Source organism: Psammomys obesus, unplaced genomic scaffold (assembly GCF_907164565.1).
Source record: "Psammomys obesus unplaced genomic scaffold, mPsaObe1.curated_primary_1811, whole genome shotgun sequence".
Lineage (NCBI taxonomy): Eukaryota > Metazoa > Chordata > Mammalia > Rodentia > Muridae > Psammomys > Psammomys obesus.
In genome coordinates, this window is record NW_026585504.1 from 42,561,278 (window position 1) to 42,579,218 (window position 17,941).

Below are 17,941 nucleotides of genomic sequence, written 5' to 3' on the forward strand. Positions count from 1 at the left end.
TTTACCCATACCTCACCTCATTTTCAACAGCTAAAGTAACTTCTCTTTTTAGTTCACTCCATGAAAGATCCAAGTTCCTCTCAGTTCCCCGGCAGAAAATCTAAGATTGAAAGAAACACTTCAGAATATTATAAAATACCCAAACTGAAGGAAGTCTGGCCTAAAAGCCACTAAGGCAATATTCAGCTACACAGCAACCTCAGGAATGCAGAAGCCCCCTCCTCCTCTAATACTGCACAAATGACTTCTAACAGAAAGATCAATTTTCAAAGTTTAGACCAGAATAACTTTTAGAAATCTGAGTCTAAAAGAATTATAAAGTACATTAGATCATTTAAAAAAAATCAATTAAAATAACTATAACCCATTTAGAGAAAGGTGTATGTGATGATGGTGGTCACTCTACTAGGAAAGAGTCTTCTAATGGAAATTTGATAAATCATTAATTATGTTTTCATCTTATATACTATGAAAAATGCTATTATACAACTATTATATAACTAGGCGTGGTTACACATGCCTTTAATCCCAGGAGGCAGAGACATGTGGATCTCTGAGTTTGAGGCCAGCCTGGTCTACAGAGTAAGTTCTAGGATAGTCAGAGCTACACAGAGAAGCCCTGTCTCGAAAATGCAAAAAACCCAAAACAACCTAACTAGTTATTAATAACAAGGACAAATGGTGACAAGAAAATAAACATTTTACTCAGAGGTGATCTAATTCTAGTGCTTCAGAGGCTGGCAGGAGGATCAAAGTTCAAGGCCAACCTGGTCTACATGGGTAGTATGAGGCTACTCTAAAGCTATACAGTCATACTGTCTTAAAACACAATTCCAGGAGCTAGAGAGATGGCTCAGAGGTTAAGAGTGCTGGATGCGGGGGCTGGAGAGATGGCTCAAGAGATTAAGAGCACTGGCTGTTCTTCCAAAGGTCCTGAGTTCAATTCCCAGCAACCACATGGTGGCTCACAACCATCTGTAATGAGAGCTGGTGCCGTCTTCTGGCCTGCAAGCACACATGCAGGCTGAATACTGTATAAATAATAAATACATAAATCTTAAAAAAGAGTGCTGGATGCTCTTCCAAAGATCCTGAGGTTCAATTCCCAGCAACCACTCGGTGGCTCACAACCATCTATAATGAGATCTGGTGCCCTCTGCTGGCCTGTAGGCTACCCACTGCAAACATAATAAGTAAATCTTGGGAAAAACAAACAAACAAACAAACAAACAAACCCCCCACAATTCAGCCAGGTAGTAGTAGTGGATCTGTTAGTTCAAGGCCAACTTCATCTACAGAGCTAGTTCGTGGTCAGCAAGGGCTACACACACACACACACACACACACACACACACACACACACACACACAAAAACCACCCTAGCTCGAAAAAAAAAAGAAAAGGTATGTGTTGGGTATGTGTGTGCATAGAATTGGTTCAGTGGTTAAAAGCACTTGCTGTTCTTGTTCCCAGCACCCACACAGAGGCTCACCACTTTCTTAGGCACCAAGCATGCATGTGGTACACAGACATACATACACTTATATACACAGAAGAAAATAAATCTAAAGAAAGAAAACAAAACAAAATGCCATCAATACCAATAAGAAAGGGGAAGGGAAGAAAGTGGGAGAAAAGTTATTTGCATTTAGAAAGACGGCAAGATCTTAACGTGGACCTGTTGTGCACATATATAATCCCAACCATTGGGAGATGGAGGTAGAAGGATCAGAAGTTCAGGGTCTTCCTCAAACAACACAACAAACAATAACAACCACAAAACACTTTTTGTAAAAGAGTAAACAACTTTTAAGTAATGACGGTGGAAATAAACTTTTTCTCTCCAGCCCCCGCATCCAGCACTCTTAACCTCTGAGCCATCTCTCCAGCTCCTGGAATTGTGTTTTAAGACAGTATGACTGTATAGCTTTAGAGTAGCCTCATACTACCCATGTAGACCAGGTTGGCCTTGAACTTTGATCCTCCTGCCAGCCTCTGAATAAACAGTTTCACTAGGCAACACAGTCTGTCTCTAATCCTTGATCCTTCTGCTTCAGCCTCTTGAATCTTGGAACTGTAGTCATGTTTTACCATACCTGGCTTGAGGCTAAGATATTTTTAGTTTTCTATACTCCAAACCCTGAACTTGGACATACAGAACATATAACCAATCATAACTAACCTAAAAGCTAATCTTCAAGTCCCTTCAAGTGTAAAGATGACATACAGTGTAGAGCTGTTTCTTTGTACACTGTTGTTGGCACACAATCTGGACTGCAGCATGCTCCCTAGTCACTGTCAAAGCGCTTCCTACTCCTGCCTCTCAGCCAGGAGTCTCACTTCATGAAAAGAATGTTAAAACAAATTACAACAGTATTTACAAGCAAATATATGAAAAAATAAACACAGCAATAAAATCAGGAATAGTTTTAGGTAAACATTAGATTATTTTCTTGCTTACCTGTAAAGCTTTACATAAAGCGGCATTTATGAATCGTCCTGGTGTAAAAAGGCTCCGCGAATACATTTCCTATTAGAACATTGAAACAAAAGCTACATGATTCTGAAGATGAAGTTGCAAAAAATATAAAGGAATTTGTGACATCAACATGAGCATTTCTACCGCATGAGCTGGACACTGCCTTTTTATACTTGAGCAGTGACAAGTTACACTGCAGTGATATATTTTCACAGTATAAGTGAAGACTTCAATGCATTTGGGGTTAGGCTAAACGGTACTAAATGAATGCAGACCATTCATACAGCTCCCTACGGGGCACCAATGAAACACAGGCGTCAGCTGTCAATCTTCAGTGGAAAGCGTGGACCCAGCTTGTTGACGCTGTGCATCAACAAGAGCAGTTAAATAAACTGACTTCCAAACCAAAGAAGTCACACATAAAAGAAACTGACATTAGTTACTCTACAATAAAATAAACTACAGATGATTCCCACACTAAGAATATAAACTAGAATAGAAAACTGCCATGTTGTCTCATTAATTTGAACAAGTTACACAAGCCAAAGCTGATTCTAAGCATCAAGCCTGACTGACCTTCATTATGGATTCATTTCTTCTACTGAGCTTCTTGGTGGGTGATAAAATGAATACAATGGAACAAAAGGCTACTAATGACTAGCTTGTGACTTTGGCTTTAAATACAACCTAAAAACCAGTATTTGTTAACTTTAATAATAAGTAACCCTTACCAAGGAACTCTAAGGATTAACACCTCAGCAACATTCAATTTCAGATGTTAAAGTGGATCTTTGTTTTCTTGTTTTTTGAGACAAGGTCTCTCTGCATAGCCTTGGCTGTCCTGGAACTCACTGTATACCAGCCTGGCCTCAAACTCACAGGCAGAGTTTGTCTCTGCCTCCTTGAATGCTGGGATTAAAGGACCATGTCACCATGCCCAGCTAAAGTGGGGTTTTATTGTCAAATCCTCATCATTTCAGCCTAGTTCATTTAACACTAAGTTATCAACTAGAATTTTTTTTTTCATCTTTGAAGACACATCTTTGAAAATGAGATTTTGCTTTATTGTATTACCCTTTCAAATTTAATATTTTGCATGTATCTTTACCAGATTTGTTTTGCCTTGTTTTTTTGAGATGGATTTTCTCTGTGTAGTCCTGGCTATCCTGGAACTCTCTGTACACCAGGCTGGCCCTGAACTCAAACATCTGCCTGCATCTGCCTCTTAAATGCTGAGATTAAGTACTTGCACTAATACCCTGCCCTTTATCAGAATTTAATCCCACCATGTTACTGGGGACTGAGGCAGGTCTGGGATGTGCAAGTTCTCTACCACTGAGCTATACTACTCAGTTTATCTGAATTTCACAGACTATTTAAGCAGATGAAATACTAATTTCTACAATTTGATCTTTTTATATATATAATCATTATCATGTTATACTCCACAAATATGCATAATTATTATGCCAATTAAAAAGGTCTTGGGGCTGGAGAGATGCTTAGTGGTTAAGAGCACTTGTTGCTCTTGCAGAGGACCCAGCTTTGGTTCCTAGCATCTACATGGCAGCTCACCACCACCCATAACTCTAGTTCCAGGAGATCTGACACCCTATTTTGAATTCCGTGGGCATCAGGAAGCACAGGGCACACATACATACATGCAAGCAAATGCTCATGCACATAATCTAAAACAGAAAATTAAAATTTCTCAGCCACTGAAGTGGCTCAGCAGGTAGCAACATAAAGGCTCTTGCCACCAACTATGATAACCTCAGTTTCATTCCTGGGACCACATGGTAGAAGTACAGAACTCCAGAAAGTTGTCTTCTGACCTCCCTATCTACACCTCGTGCATATGTCATGCTCGCCCAGAACACTATATTTTTGTCAGTGAATACATCAAGAACTAACATGCCCCCCAGGCCAGGACAAACTGTCACAAGGATACAGGGGTGAGTACTGCAGTTTCCTCTAGAGCAAGCTAAACATACAGAATGTAGACTTTATCAGGGCAAGAGGTACTATCTGAGACCAAAAACAGAAAGAAAGGAAGTAGAATAGAGTTAAAGCCCAGGACACTATGCCAGCCCTATGTGAAAGCAGGCCCTCAACATCTCAGCTGCACAACCAATTCACTTGCCTTCTCTTTTCAGTCAGTTCAAACTACATGAGGGAAAAACAAAACAAAACAAAACAAAAAAACCCCAAAAAACTAATTCAAGTGGTTCTTACAGTAACATAACAATAACTTACTCTGGGGTCTTGGTCATCTCTGATGACAATTTCTTCTTCTGGCAGAGGCTGCATAAAAACTGGATTCCACTGACCTGCAATATTACTGTAGGAAAAAGTTCAAAAGTTTACTATAAAATGGGCACACACTTCATCAGTACCTGAACAGTGAACCCCTGCAACCAACCACTACTTAGTTCTCTTACTGAGAACAGTTTTTGTAGATGTGCTCTTGCAATCTTCGTGTGTGTGCAGGTGTACTGATGTGCATGTCCTTGTGGAGGCCTTTTTTATCACTGCTGTGTGGTGGCAGCACACAGTCGCTGTGTACAGTGGGTATGTGTAGATACGTACACACAGTAGACATATACAGGTCAAAGGGAAACTCCAGTCTGTTCTCTCCTTCCACCATGAGTTCTAGGGATTGAACTCAGGTTGTCAGGCTCTAGGATCAAGCACTTTCATCTACTGAGGCGCTTCACCAACCCCTGACTTTATTTTTTTGAGACACAGTCTCTCACTAAATCAAGAGTTCACCAATTTAGCTAGACTAAGTTGGCCAGTAAGCTCAGGGATCCTTGTGTCACTCCTTACCAGTGCTGGGATTCTAGGCGTGCAGTGCTATGACTGGCTTCCTTTTTACATGAGAGTTAGGGATACAAACTTAGATCTTCATAAATTTATGGCAAACACTGTCAAATGAACCATCTCCTAGCCGCCTCAATTTAAAACTTGAAATATAAATGTACAAACAGCTGACCTTAACTATGTACTTAATTTTTAGTGGATACTATGCAAGGCACTAGACACCACTCATGTAATGACTTATAATCCCCTTAAAAAATGTCTTACATTCAAGTTGTAGCTGGTCTATCACAGCTGGTAAGCTGCATGGTCAAGCTCGCAATCCTGAATCCAGAGCCTATGCCTTTTGTTGCTTTAAGATATGGTTGTACTCTGTAGCCCTAACTGGCTTCAATCTCTCAACTTTCTTGCTTCAGCCTTCCAAGTAGTGGGATTATAGGCATTTGCAACTGTGCTCAGCTCCAAGGGCACGTTTTTGATTACTTTGTTTGCATGTTACCTAAAAGAATTAAATTAAATATTTTTCAAGGTCTGGCTTAGGATCAGAATAGACTTCCTTACAACTCTACTCCAAAGTTTAGTGTCGAGGGTTCAATTTGTTTAAGTGGTTGTCACAAGCAGTACTCAAAGGATTCTTACAAGGAGGCTGTTTCACACTTGATCTTATCCAAAAGGCCAAAAAGGAATGGAAGAGTGTTTCAGTTTACACTTGTTTATAAATACATTTGTAAATATTTTTAAAAGTTTTTTAGATTAACGAGGGTAGGGTGGCACATATCTTTAATCCCAGTACTGGAGAGGCAGGTGGATCTCTGAGTTTGAGGCTTGCCTGGTCTACAGAGCAAGTTCCACTAAGAAACCCTGTTTGAAAAACAAACAAAACTTTATTATTTCTAAGCATATATACGGTGTGTGTGTGTCCATGTGTGTGTCAAAGGAAGCAAGAGGAACAGGACCCTCTGGAGCTGGAGTTACAGTTTTGAGTCACCCAAGAGGGGTACTGGGAACTGAATTCAAATCTTTCATAAGAGCAGTAAGTTTAAAAAGTCTTAAATGCTGAGCCATTTCTCCAGTATCATAGCTGTTAACAATTTAAAACCATGCCAGGTGTTGGTGGCACATGCCTTTAATCCCAGCGCTGACGGAAGCAGAGTTCTGTGAGTTTGAGGCCAGCCTGGTCTACAAAGTAAGTTCCAGGACAGTCAGGGCTACACAGAAAAACTGTCTCTAAAAACCAAAAAATAAAAAATAAAAAGATAAACCAGTGTGCATAGGATAAAGTATATCTCATAGTAGAGATTATTAAAATGTTAAATTGTGTAATATGATTTTATATCATAAAATACTAGTTTTGCTCTATATATTGAAGCTCATTTTCTCTTCTCACTTCTCTTACCTCTCTCTCCCCTGGCAAGGTATTAGGTATTCTAGGCTGGCCCTGAACTCACTATGTAGCTGAGGATGACCTTGACTTTCTAATCCTCCTGCCTCTACTTCCAGCACTCTGGAATTGCAAGCATGCAAGACCATGCTTACACGTGATGCTATGAATTGAATCTAGGGCTTTTCGTGCAAGGGGGGCATGCTACGCACCGAGCCACATTCTGGGCCCTAAAGTTCATTTCTTCATGAGGGAAAAAAGTTTCCTGTTTTAAGAAGTTTCAAAGAACTATAAAAGTTCCATCTACCTCTGATCTTATCATAAGGAAACTGAGAATAAAAAGAAATTTCAATGTCTTTGTTAAGTTGTGGGTATACGGACATTAAGTTTTAGGGTATTAGCACTAAACTTCCAGATTAGAAGTATGTGGAATACTTCTCATGAGAAATATAGTATTTTTTCTTAGCCCAACCCTAAGCATATCTGATCTAAAACCAAAAGGTAACAAACATAAAAGGTGGCACTTGGGAAAATAATCTCGGCAAACACATCAGAATCCTTAAGGCAAATTAGACCATGTGGCTCTATATGAAAAGGTCTTATCTCAGTGTGGCTCTGCCTGGGGTAAAGTAGGAAGATAAATGTTAAATATTCCATACTGTTCGAAGTTGATATATTTCACAATTGTTTGGTTCTCAGCATCATGCCACAGGGCCCAGATGTCAGTTGAGGTTAAGGCAAAATCGACCAGTGTCTCCTAGGAAGAAATGGGGAAAAATAAAAAAGGAACGGGAGCAAGGATTAAGTCTACATTGACACGAGAGAAAAACATATGAAAGCACAACAAGCCATATGAACTTGATGAAACCCAACTTGAACTGTTTTTATGTGAAGAGGGGCAAGAGAGATGGCTCAGTGGTTTAGAGCACTGGCTGCTCTCCCAAAAGATCCTGGCTCAATTCCCAGCACACACATGGTGGGCTCTCAGCTGCCTTACACATGAACTATCTTGAGGATATACTCCCACAGCAACATGTGGGTTAGGGACTTTTGAGACAGTTGTTTAAATGACCGTTAACCTCGGCCTCCCAAGGCTATTGTGTGCAATGTGGAGGATGGCTTAACTCACCTGAGACGTGAACAGTGAAGAAATGTGATCTAAACTATAGCGACTACTCTCAGTGCTCACCAGCTGGAAGACGCAGAACTGTTGAAACATAAGTTTCAGTTCATCACTTCATACAATCAACATGTTATTCTTCTAAGACGAGAATTCACAAACTGCCTGTCTCTGAGCACTGGGAATACAGGTATGTGTCGCAAAACTTGACTAAAATATAATATAAAGCTTCCATCTTAACCATTTTTAATAATGCAGCTTAAATTCATTGACATTGCTGTGCTACCAATATGCAGGACTCTTTACATCTTGCAAAATTGAAACCTTATTCCCAAACAACTTCCCCTATACTTTCAATCCCTAGCCCTTTTCCCTAATGTAATCACCAGCGCCTATGACTACAACTACTTTAGAAACCATGATATGAGACCCTACGCTTGATCCCCAGTGCCTATGAGTGTCCAATTGCACACATACATGCACCCATACACTTCCTATAAAAGTACACAATAATTCAGGTTTAAGCACTTAAATTTACCACCAAGGATTAAAGAATAGGAGTCAGCATCAAAGCATTTGCCCAATGTCCAAGGTTCTAGATCTGAGCCCCAGCATATCAAGAAAACAAAAATGAGACAAAGATCATACTGCAGACAAAAGACACCACCAACAATAAAACTATTCCCCAAATTAAAATTTTCAAACAGAAAAGTGACACCTGATGGGCCTGGAGAGGTGGCTAGCATTTGAGAGCATTTACTGCTCTTGCAGAAGACCTGGATTTGTTTCCCAGGACTCACATGGTAGTTTACAATTGCCTGTAACTCCAGTTCCAAGGCGATCTATTGCTCTCTTCTAGCATGCACAGGTTCCTGAAAGTATGTAGTGCTCATGCCCACATATATACATACAAATTTAAAATTAATAATATACAAAACAAATATTAAGTATAAATTATATATAAACATATAAAAATGGTTTTCTTAAATGACAGGTGAAGGCTAGATTTAACTCAGTGGTAGAGGCATTGCCTAAACAAGATTTTGGGTTCAATCCCTTACATAGAGGAAAGGACAAAACAAAAACAAAGAAATTAAAGCACAGGATACTTATAAATAGTATTTTTGACAATTTTTAAAGAAAATTTACTGCGCACTGATAATGTGATGACCTGTGCTTTATACCACAAGTAGGTAACTACTCACAGGAAGTTAAAATGTTTCTTTTATATTTACTTATTATATGTGCGTGTGTTCAAGTGTGTGTGTAGGACACCATACAGGAATTGGTTTTGCCTCTATCATGTGGGCTCTGGGAGCTGAACTGGGGTTGTAGGCTTGGCTGCAAACACTGGTACCCATTTAGCCATCTTGTCACCACCCTTGTCCAACTCCTTTTTTTAAAGAAGTTTTTTTGAGACAGGATCTTTCGATATAGCTCTGGTTGCCTTGGAAGTATGTAGGGAAGGCTAGTGTCAAACTCACAGCAGTGGGGATTAGAACCTGAGACTGTCGTCATCGTAGGTAGTTTCACCACTAAGCTATAGTCCCAGCCCCACAAGCAAGCTATGAGGGGAAAAATAAACACTGAAATTATCTTCTGAGAAAAAGTACATGCATGAAATATGCAGGGGAGCTGGAGATCTAATTCAGGTGGTCAGGCTTGAAGGCAAGTATCTTTACCCACTAAACCATTGAATCAGCCTTGTTATGAGAATTTCCACTGAGGGGAATAGGTTCCAGGGTCTCAGGGCTCAAACAGGGGAGAGATAGCAGAGCCCAACAACACTTCCAAGTAGGCTAGAAACCTAGCAAGGGGAATCAGAGCTCCAACAAGCGAGGGAGACACATCCTCTCTCCAGTAGGATTACAATAGGCATGTTCAAGTAGAAGGCACAGTACCATGCCAAATATACAACAATTAGCTACTTATTTTTTGATTACATTATCGTATACGTCCTGTATGCCTGACCTATAAACAACACTCATGTCTGGGTGGTGAACAATATTATTTCTAAATATTAATTTCCTCATAACTACTCACTAACATACTAACATCTATATTCCTTTTCAGCAATTTCATCTTTTAAAAATCTGCTTTCTTGTTTAATTTTGGTAACTTTCCCTTAAGCTTCCCTTTTATCCTTACCAACCCCTTTCCTATTTTCTAATTCATGTATCAGTACGAACCCAATCACCCTTGAATGATCTAACATTTGAAACAAAACTTAGGTGGACTCGAGTCTGACATTTCCCCAAACTGATCCACAGGGAGGGGAAAATATACACCCACACTTTATTTCGTACCTGTCCTCGTTTGGGAGCATGCATATATATTCCTAGATAGAGCCCCATAGTAGGAGAATATGCAAGCCGTAATTTATGTCCTGTTCCTGCAGTGAGCCGGAGGTCTTTGTTCACAGGGACATATTCCAGCATGTCAGCCACCATCAGGCACATTTGGTCCTGCCCAAAACAAGAGTTAACAGTTGATGTTCTCAGAATATTGAGGCTAGAATACAACCCTTACCTTTCAAGAAAATGATCTTGTGGGGCCTGGCAGAGAGGAACATACCTTTAATCCCAGAACTTGGGAGGTAGAGGCAGGTGGATTCTTTTGAGTTCAAGGCTAGCCTGGTCTACCACAGGAAGCTCCAGGCCAGCCAGAGCTACACCATGAGACCCCGTCTAAAAACAAAACATTTATCAGCTTTTTTTTTTTTCTTGTGGATCTTAAAAATCATCTTATCAACATGCATTATTTTTCTCTTTAATTTAATGATTATGGGTATTTTGCCTCCATGTATACTGTATCTATGCACACCTATGTCTGGTGTTCTTGGAAACCAGAAGGTGTCACATCCCTTGAAATAGAGCTACAGGCAGTTATGAGTCACCATCTGGATGCCGGGAATTAAACTTCAACCCTCTAGAAGATCAGCCAGGTATCTTGATTAACAGCCAAGAACAGTGCTGCTAACCACTATTACCTAGAACCATTTCTTCAGCCCTAACATGGATTTTAGTAACATGGTTGTGGGGATTAAAACCACCTGTGACTCCAGTTTCAGGGGATCTGACACCTTCTGACATCCATAGGCACCAAAATACATGAATCACACATACTTGCATGCAGGCAAACAATCATACACATAAAATAAATCTAAGAAAGATTTTTTTGAAACAATTGTTGTTCTAAACTGAAAACTGTATCTTTTATTACTCCTTTAGCTCTCATATAGGGCTCATCAATCTCAAAATAAAAAAAGGGAAATATACAGAAAATGATGTTAATTCAAATTGTCAAGATCTGAAAGTAAATCATAATTTCCAAACTGAATTATCTGATTCTTTTTAAATGAAGCAGCAGGACTAATTTCTGTTCTTCCACATTTCACACCCACAGCTTAACCTATGCCAATCACACATGTAGTCCTTACCTTATAAGACCACATCCGTAGTTTATGATCCTGACACAGGGCAAAAATAAAAGCATCGTGTTCAACACAATGAACAGCAAGACTAAGGGCCCGATCCGATGGGCCATGATCACCCCTAAACACAAAAGATAGGCTTTAGATTTTCAGTACTGCAAATAAATCATTAGAATTTGTGATTTAATAAGTAAAATAAAATTATAAGTGGATATTCTTAGCAGAAAGAACAAGAATTTATATGCTGGTATAAGACAAATACATTTCTATGTAATTTACATTAATTATTAACATAAAATTGAATGGGCTCTATATTACAAAAAAGCGAATCATTTTATATTTAGAAATATCCTACATTAATTTTCTTTAACTTAAACAATTTATATTACTTTTTTTTTTTTTAAGACAGGTTCTCATTATGTAGCTCTGGCTATTTTAGAACTCAGAGAGAAAAACCCGCCTTTGCCTCCCAAATGCTTGGATTAAAGGGATGTCTGACCACACTAGGCTTATTAGCTATTATTTTCAGATTACATTTTTTTAATTGTCTGTATGTGTTAGAGAGGGAGGGAGAGGGAGAGAGAGCGAGCACATGAGCGAGCCAGAGCACATCAGGGTTCATGGTGAAGGTTGGAGGACAATGCAGCAACGAGTGTTCTTTCCTCCACCACGTGGGACCTGGGAGTAGAACTAGGATGTCAGGCTCTCCAGCAAGTGCCTTCACCTGCTGGGCTGTCTTGTGTGTTCTACTTTAGCTGTCTGTATTTGGTTAAGCCAGGGCAGAGCATGGAACTAGACATGGTGAAAATATAGACATGTGATGTCAAAGTTTGGGGCTGCAAAATAAGGAGACTCTACAGCGTGGCTTTCCTCAGGCAGGACTTCATGCGAGCACTCTTCTACTCAGCACAGAGTATGTCACACAGTACAACTGCAAGTAGTAACACAAGGGTTACAACCTGAGCCCTTTGATTTCTTGCAGGGCATGACATACCTTATAGCTGTGGGCATCCAGCCTGTGAGCAATCGCTGCATCACTGAACTCTGTTTCAGTTCCACAACTGATGCTATCCCTGCAACGATATCCAAGGAACCTCCTGAGCCAAAGCCACGAATGATATAACAAAGAGTGAGGTCTTTGTAATACATGACAGGTTCCTACAGTTCTGTACTAAATAGGTTCTAAGCGTGGTTTTCTATACCATATGTATATACCTAACATACTTTGACAGTACCAGATCCATAAAAACAGCATTTTTATATTCTTAGAAATGCCTTCCATTTGTAGTGCACTCTTCCACTCAATAGAATCAAGTTCATATAGATATAGTTTCTCCCCCCACCCCTTTTCTTCTCAAGACACGGTTTCTCTGTGTAGCCTTGGCTGTCCAGGAACGCACTGTAGACCAGGATGGCCTTGAACTCAGAGATCTACCTGACTCTGCCTCCCGAGTGCTGGGACTAAATGAGTGCACCACCACTGTCCAGCTGTTTCATATTTTCTTAATCACTGGATACATTTCACATGGCAGTATTTCTAGGTGTTGGAGATTCAGTAGTAAACAAACACCTGCCCTCATGAAACTCTACATCCTACTGTTGGAGGATGAGATAAGCTGGTGTCTGTGGAGAGAGGGCTGAGTTTCCAAACGGATGGACAAAGAAGGCCCTCACCGAGGAGAGAGAATCAAGAGCTAAAAACGTGGAGAGGGAATTCCAAGGTATGCCTCATGTCTTTAAAAAACTACAAAAGGGCATGTAGCTGGTATAGAGATCAAGAGAATAAAAAGATGAGGTTAGAGACGACAACGGGGCACTCACTGTGAGCCACTGTATGGAGCCTGGACTTATTCAGATCATGACGAGCACTGCAGTAGCATAGTCTAATTTGTGATTTTGCTTTTAAATTTACTTACGTGTATGGGTGTTTTGTCTGCCCGTGTACACACATACCACTTGCATGCCTAGGATTAAAGGTGTACACCACCGTGCTTAGCTTTCTGGTTTTGTTTGTTTTTCAGGACAGGGTTTCTCTGTGTAGCTTTGGCTGTCCTGGAACTTACTCTATAGGCTAGGTTAGTCTCTAACTCAAGAGATCCATCTGCTTCTGCCTCCTGAGTGCTGGGATTAAAGGCTTGCACCACCACCACCTGGCTACCAGTGTTTACTATACCAATCTGCCTGAAAAGTTCCTGAAATGGGAGAGCAGATCTGGAGACATTTAGGACATTAATCCAATAATGCAGGCCAGAGACAATGATGACTTAGAACAGGCATCAGTTGTCAAACTTGGTTCCAAAATTCATTTATTTTAAATACAGCATTTCAATATGAGTGGGACAGCTAGTAATTTGTCTCTACTGTTGGACTTAAAATAGGATACGTTATACATTTCTGTTTTCCCATACCAGCATTCTAGTTCCTCATCCACTGAATAAAGAAAGGTAAAGCAGCAGGGACCAAGCAAGGAATAATGAAAGCAGGAACAGTACAGACTTAACCCCTGCACTGACAACAGATGGGATTGGATATCTATTAAATCGATGCTCAGTTCCATCCTTACCTGGTATGTCATAAGGAGGTAGTTTAAGAACAAAGATGCCACCAGCAGCAGATGGTAGAGCAAACAGAGCCTCCCCATCACTGCTAAGCCAGGCTGCAGAGGTGGTAGAACTTGGAGACAGTCCAGGTACTGTTGGAATTAACTGATAGTTGCAAGGATCTCTGAAATCAACTTTTCCAATGTCAGTAAATATTGACTGCATCTGACTTTCAGTTATCAGCTCCTGCAATAAAAAAGAATATTTTGAAAAAGCCTGAATGTTTTTACTTCCTCTCAATTACTAAAAATATTTAACAAGATGTTGTGGGGTTGGAGGGATAGCTCTGTGGTTACAAGCACCTGTTGCTCTTGGAGAGGACCTGGATTTTGTTCCCTGCACACAATTGCTTATAACTTCAGTTCCAGGAGATCTGATGCCCTCTGGCTCACACAAGCACTTATGCATGTGGTGTACTTATATACATGCAGGCAAAACACCAGTACACATAAAATTAAATCTTCAATATGTAGCCCAGGCTGGCCACAAACTTCCTCTGTACAGCTGAGATGATCTGAGACCTGAAGTCCCCCACCTCAGACTTTCTGTTACTGGGATTACAAATGTGTAACGTAGAATTTATTGAAAACTATACTTTTTTAAAGAAAACTATCTTATCAATGTAAGATGTCTGATCTTTTGTTATTGAGACAGCATCTCATATAGCCCAAATTGGCCTTTGAACTCCAGGATGATCTTAAACTGCTGCTCTTTCTGTGTCCATCTCCTAAATAGTGAGATTACAGGCATAAGCTCAGTTTATGAGGCTGGAACCCAGGGCCTTGTTTATGCTGGGCAAGTACTCTATGACTGAACTCTATCCCAACTTGACTATCTCAATCAGTAACTATAAAGTGTGCTTGGTAAGGGTTAACAAAGAATCCAATCTTTTCACAAAGACTATCTATCATTCCAGGCCTCAATCTGTAGTAACTGGTGTAATATGAGAAATAAGTTACTGCGCACAACAATCAACTTACACTTCTGTACATACGGGAAGGGTGTGGTAAAATTAACCTGTGCACTGTCTGATTGGTTAATATCAAGATTATCACATGGTTCTGGGTCTCAGAGACATGAACACCACTGGGTAAGATGTTGCAATTTTGAAATTTTAGGCGAACTGCATTATTTAACAAATTTATGTCCAGTGATTCTTCCACCAGTTCCAATGTATCTCCAGAAGTCTTCCTGTTAAAATGAACAAACAAAAAATATTTGTTTACAGTTTTTTTCCCCCAAAATGACTGCTGCAATAAAATGTATGATAAAAGTGTCTAAATGAACTGTCCAAATTTGAAAAGATTAAACAATCCAACTTGAACCACCCCCCACCCACCCCCACAGGGTCTCTCTACATAGCCCCATCTGTCATACAACTCACTACATAGGCTAGTCTAGGCCCTCATACTCATAGAGATTTGCCTGTCTCTGCCTCCTGAGTGCTGGGATTAAAAGCGTGCATCACCACCGCCTGGCATTTCTTAGTATTTCTAAAAACATAAAAATAACTGCATGTTGAGCCTATCAAGGTTAGTCTCTATACTATAAAGCTAACCCAACTTCCTATTCCTCTTCAAACAGAGCTTCTGAATAAATGGCAATAAGCTCTAAGTGTAGAGGTAAGTGCCATATATACTTAGATATCTGTAAACCTAGAAAACTGTCTAAATCAGGGCTGGCACTCAATAAATCCTGTCTGATAAGATACAAATGCAACTGGCAGCAGGGGCTGTGGTGTGATGGGGGCTTTATTCAAAGCCAAGTCACAACATAGGAACTGTTATGCTGACAGTCATTATGTCTGAATTTAAATTCATATTATAATTCTAATCACCCTCTATAGCCTGTACTGTCCTTTGTACCCATCACAGATGCTGGCACTTACCTTACTCTGCAAGGTATTTCTTACCTTTGCCTTTTAAGCACTTGTCATTTTAAAACATTTTAGCACATACTCACTAGTCTATGTAAACATGTATGATGCTAGTTTGGATATTGAATGTCTTCCAAGTTTTAAAGTCTTATGTATTAAAGGTTTAGTCCTCAGGGTTCTACTGATATGGTTAAATCTTTATGTGGTGAGACCACAGGTCCAAAGGCAAGAATAGATCAATTCTGGGCCAGAGCTCTAAAACTGTGAACCAGAATAAACCTTTCTCCTCAGACTCCAGCTGCCTCTACAAATCCATAATCTACACCTGCAAATTCAACTAACCACAAACTGAAAACAGTCAAGACCAAATCAAAACCTGTGTTTGTACCTCTACTCTTTTCCTTCTTATCCCCCCCCATGCAGCATAATTATTTATATAGGATCAACATCATATAAAGCATCAAAAACCTAGAGATGAACTAAAGTATGTTGGACATGCAAATATTATGCTGTTTAATAGCATGGAAACATTTGGTATGAGCAAAGGTGCTGGAACCAGTCCCCTACATACAGAGGAACAATGGCACTTTGCCTTTCTCCTGAGGGCCTTTCCCTAGCAGCCCCAGCTGACATTAAAGTGAGTGCCAAAGGTTTCTCCTTTACATCTATCTTGCTGTGATCATACTGGCTTCAGAATGATAAAATGAACTCTTTCTTGCAGCAAAATTCAAGACTAAATTTTAAATTAAAAAACAAACAAACTTAACCTTTAGTTTTATCCCTCCCCATCACCTTACCAACCACCCTAACTGCATTCTTGCCCCCAGAGATCAGGTCTCCTTCAGCTAAGACACTGATCTTGGCTTTCTCAGGTATATTCATTCTTCATCTACCCTCTTTCTTTCAGTCTTTCTTTGATATTCAGATTCTCTGATCCCTGGACTCTCCTCTAACCCAGCTCTCAAGTTCTGTCTATTTTCTTCTATGGTATCTACTGGATATGTCTTTGCCCAGGCCTATCTTCGGATCTGTTTAACTGTGACTTTCTACGCTCTCTCCTCTTCTACCAATAACATCTGATTGTCCATTAGCTTCTCATAGACTTTTCTGCGGCAAGTATGAAAATCTGCGTTTACATGGCTATGTTATATCATTAAGGTCTTTTTTGTGTGTGTGAAATGGACACAACAAAAGTGGTATCTACTATATGTCTATTCTTACATAGCTACACTATTTTGCACCAGTACTCAGCACCATATATGACATGTACAAGCTCAATCTTATCAGCAGAATGAAGCTTCAAAGACCATAATGTCATTATGAATTCATGTTTAAAATGGGTCTTCAATGCTATATCTCAAATCCATTCCTTTGTTTTTACCCTGATACCAGAATACTTCTCCTAGAACTGATTCTGACATGAACCGAAGCCAGTGGTTTTCTTTTCCTATGTGTGGATTACTGCTATAGGTAATAACTTCGAACAGGCACGAATATTCATCATCAGACAAATCTACATCTTTGTAGGGGATGGGGAAACGCAGCACTCACCAATGAATGAACCTGTTTCTGGTGACGGAGAACAACTTGCCACTTTCCACATAATAGAAGCCTCCCGCGCTCTCACTGTATTTCACTGTTCCAAACACAGCATTTGCTGTCTCTGCAAAATGAATTAAATGGTTTGCGCAAGTGGTTCTCGGGGGATGACAGGCACTGCAAAGGCTGAGGAAGCAGAGCGCAAGGGACTGACAGTGCATACAATAGGAAGTGGGAAAAGGGGAAAGAAGCGATGCACAGGTTTTAGGCATGTGGACTTGGATAGACCAAAGGCCTACTTGAGGAGCTCGAGGGGAAAACAGTGGATCCCATTCCCCCAAGTCCTTTCCGTACCAATGACGCTGGCTGTGAATTCCCGAAAGTGCCTGGGCCTTTCGCGTTCAGCCCCGCTCAGCTCCACAAAGCTGCGTTCCAGGGATCCCGCCGCCGCCATCTTCCCGCCGTCGCCGCGAGGCCCGACGGGACAAGGGCGGGTCGCGCCGTTGTCGTCAGTTCCGGGGGCGTGGCGCCAGGCCTGGGGCTCGGCCGAGCTGTTCGGCTTCGGCTGGCTGACGGTCAGCCGCGGACTTTCGCCGCAACAATGAGGCCGAGGAGGGAGGAGGACGTCTCGACCCGCGGTCACTTCGGACTGGGCGGCGGCGGCGGCGGCGGCGCCCTTTCCCGGCGGCCTCG

The 17,941-nt window shown here is 40.6% G+C and overlaps 1 protein-coding gene across 2 annotated transcripts in view; it reads right to left on the bottom strand.

The window, feature by feature from the left end:
• Nup160 (nucleoporin 160) overlaps window positions 1-17,726 on the bottom strand; it is a 55,277-nt gene extending 37,551 nt beyond the window's left edge. The window contains exons 1-12 of one of the 2 annotated variants that reach the window (XM_055601187.1): window positions 17,603-17,726; window positions 17,261-17,372; window positions 14,814-15,024; window positions 13,797-14,019; window positions 12,228-12,306; window positions 11,240-11,354; window positions 10,107-10,265; window positions 7,810-7,887; window positions 7,340-7,437; window positions 4,736-4,820; window positions 2,462-2,530; window positions 17-100 (exon numbers count right to left, since the gene is read on the bottom strand). In XM_055601187.1, coding sequence (XP_055457162.1) covers window positions 17-100; window positions 2,462-2,530; window positions 4,736-4,820; window positions 7,340-7,437; window positions 7,810-7,887; window positions 10,107-10,265; window positions 11,240-11,354; window positions 12,228-12,306; window positions 13,797-14,019; window positions 14,814-15,024; window positions 17,261-17,372; window positions 17,603-17,702 — 1,413 coding nt within the window. In that variant the 5' untranslated portion in view covers window positions 17,703-17,726. Of the gene's footprint in view, window positions 1-16; window positions 101-2,461; window positions 2,531-4,735; window positions 4,821-7,339; window positions 7,438-7,809; window positions 7,888-10,106; window positions 10,266-11,239; window positions 11,355-12,227; window positions 12,307-13,796; window positions 14,020-14,813; window positions 15,025-17,260; window positions 17,373-17,602 lie in introns of those variants that run through there. The other variant, XM_055601179.1, reaches the window with a different exon arrangement.
• Between the last annotated feature and the right edge of the window lie 215 nt (window positions 17,727-17,941).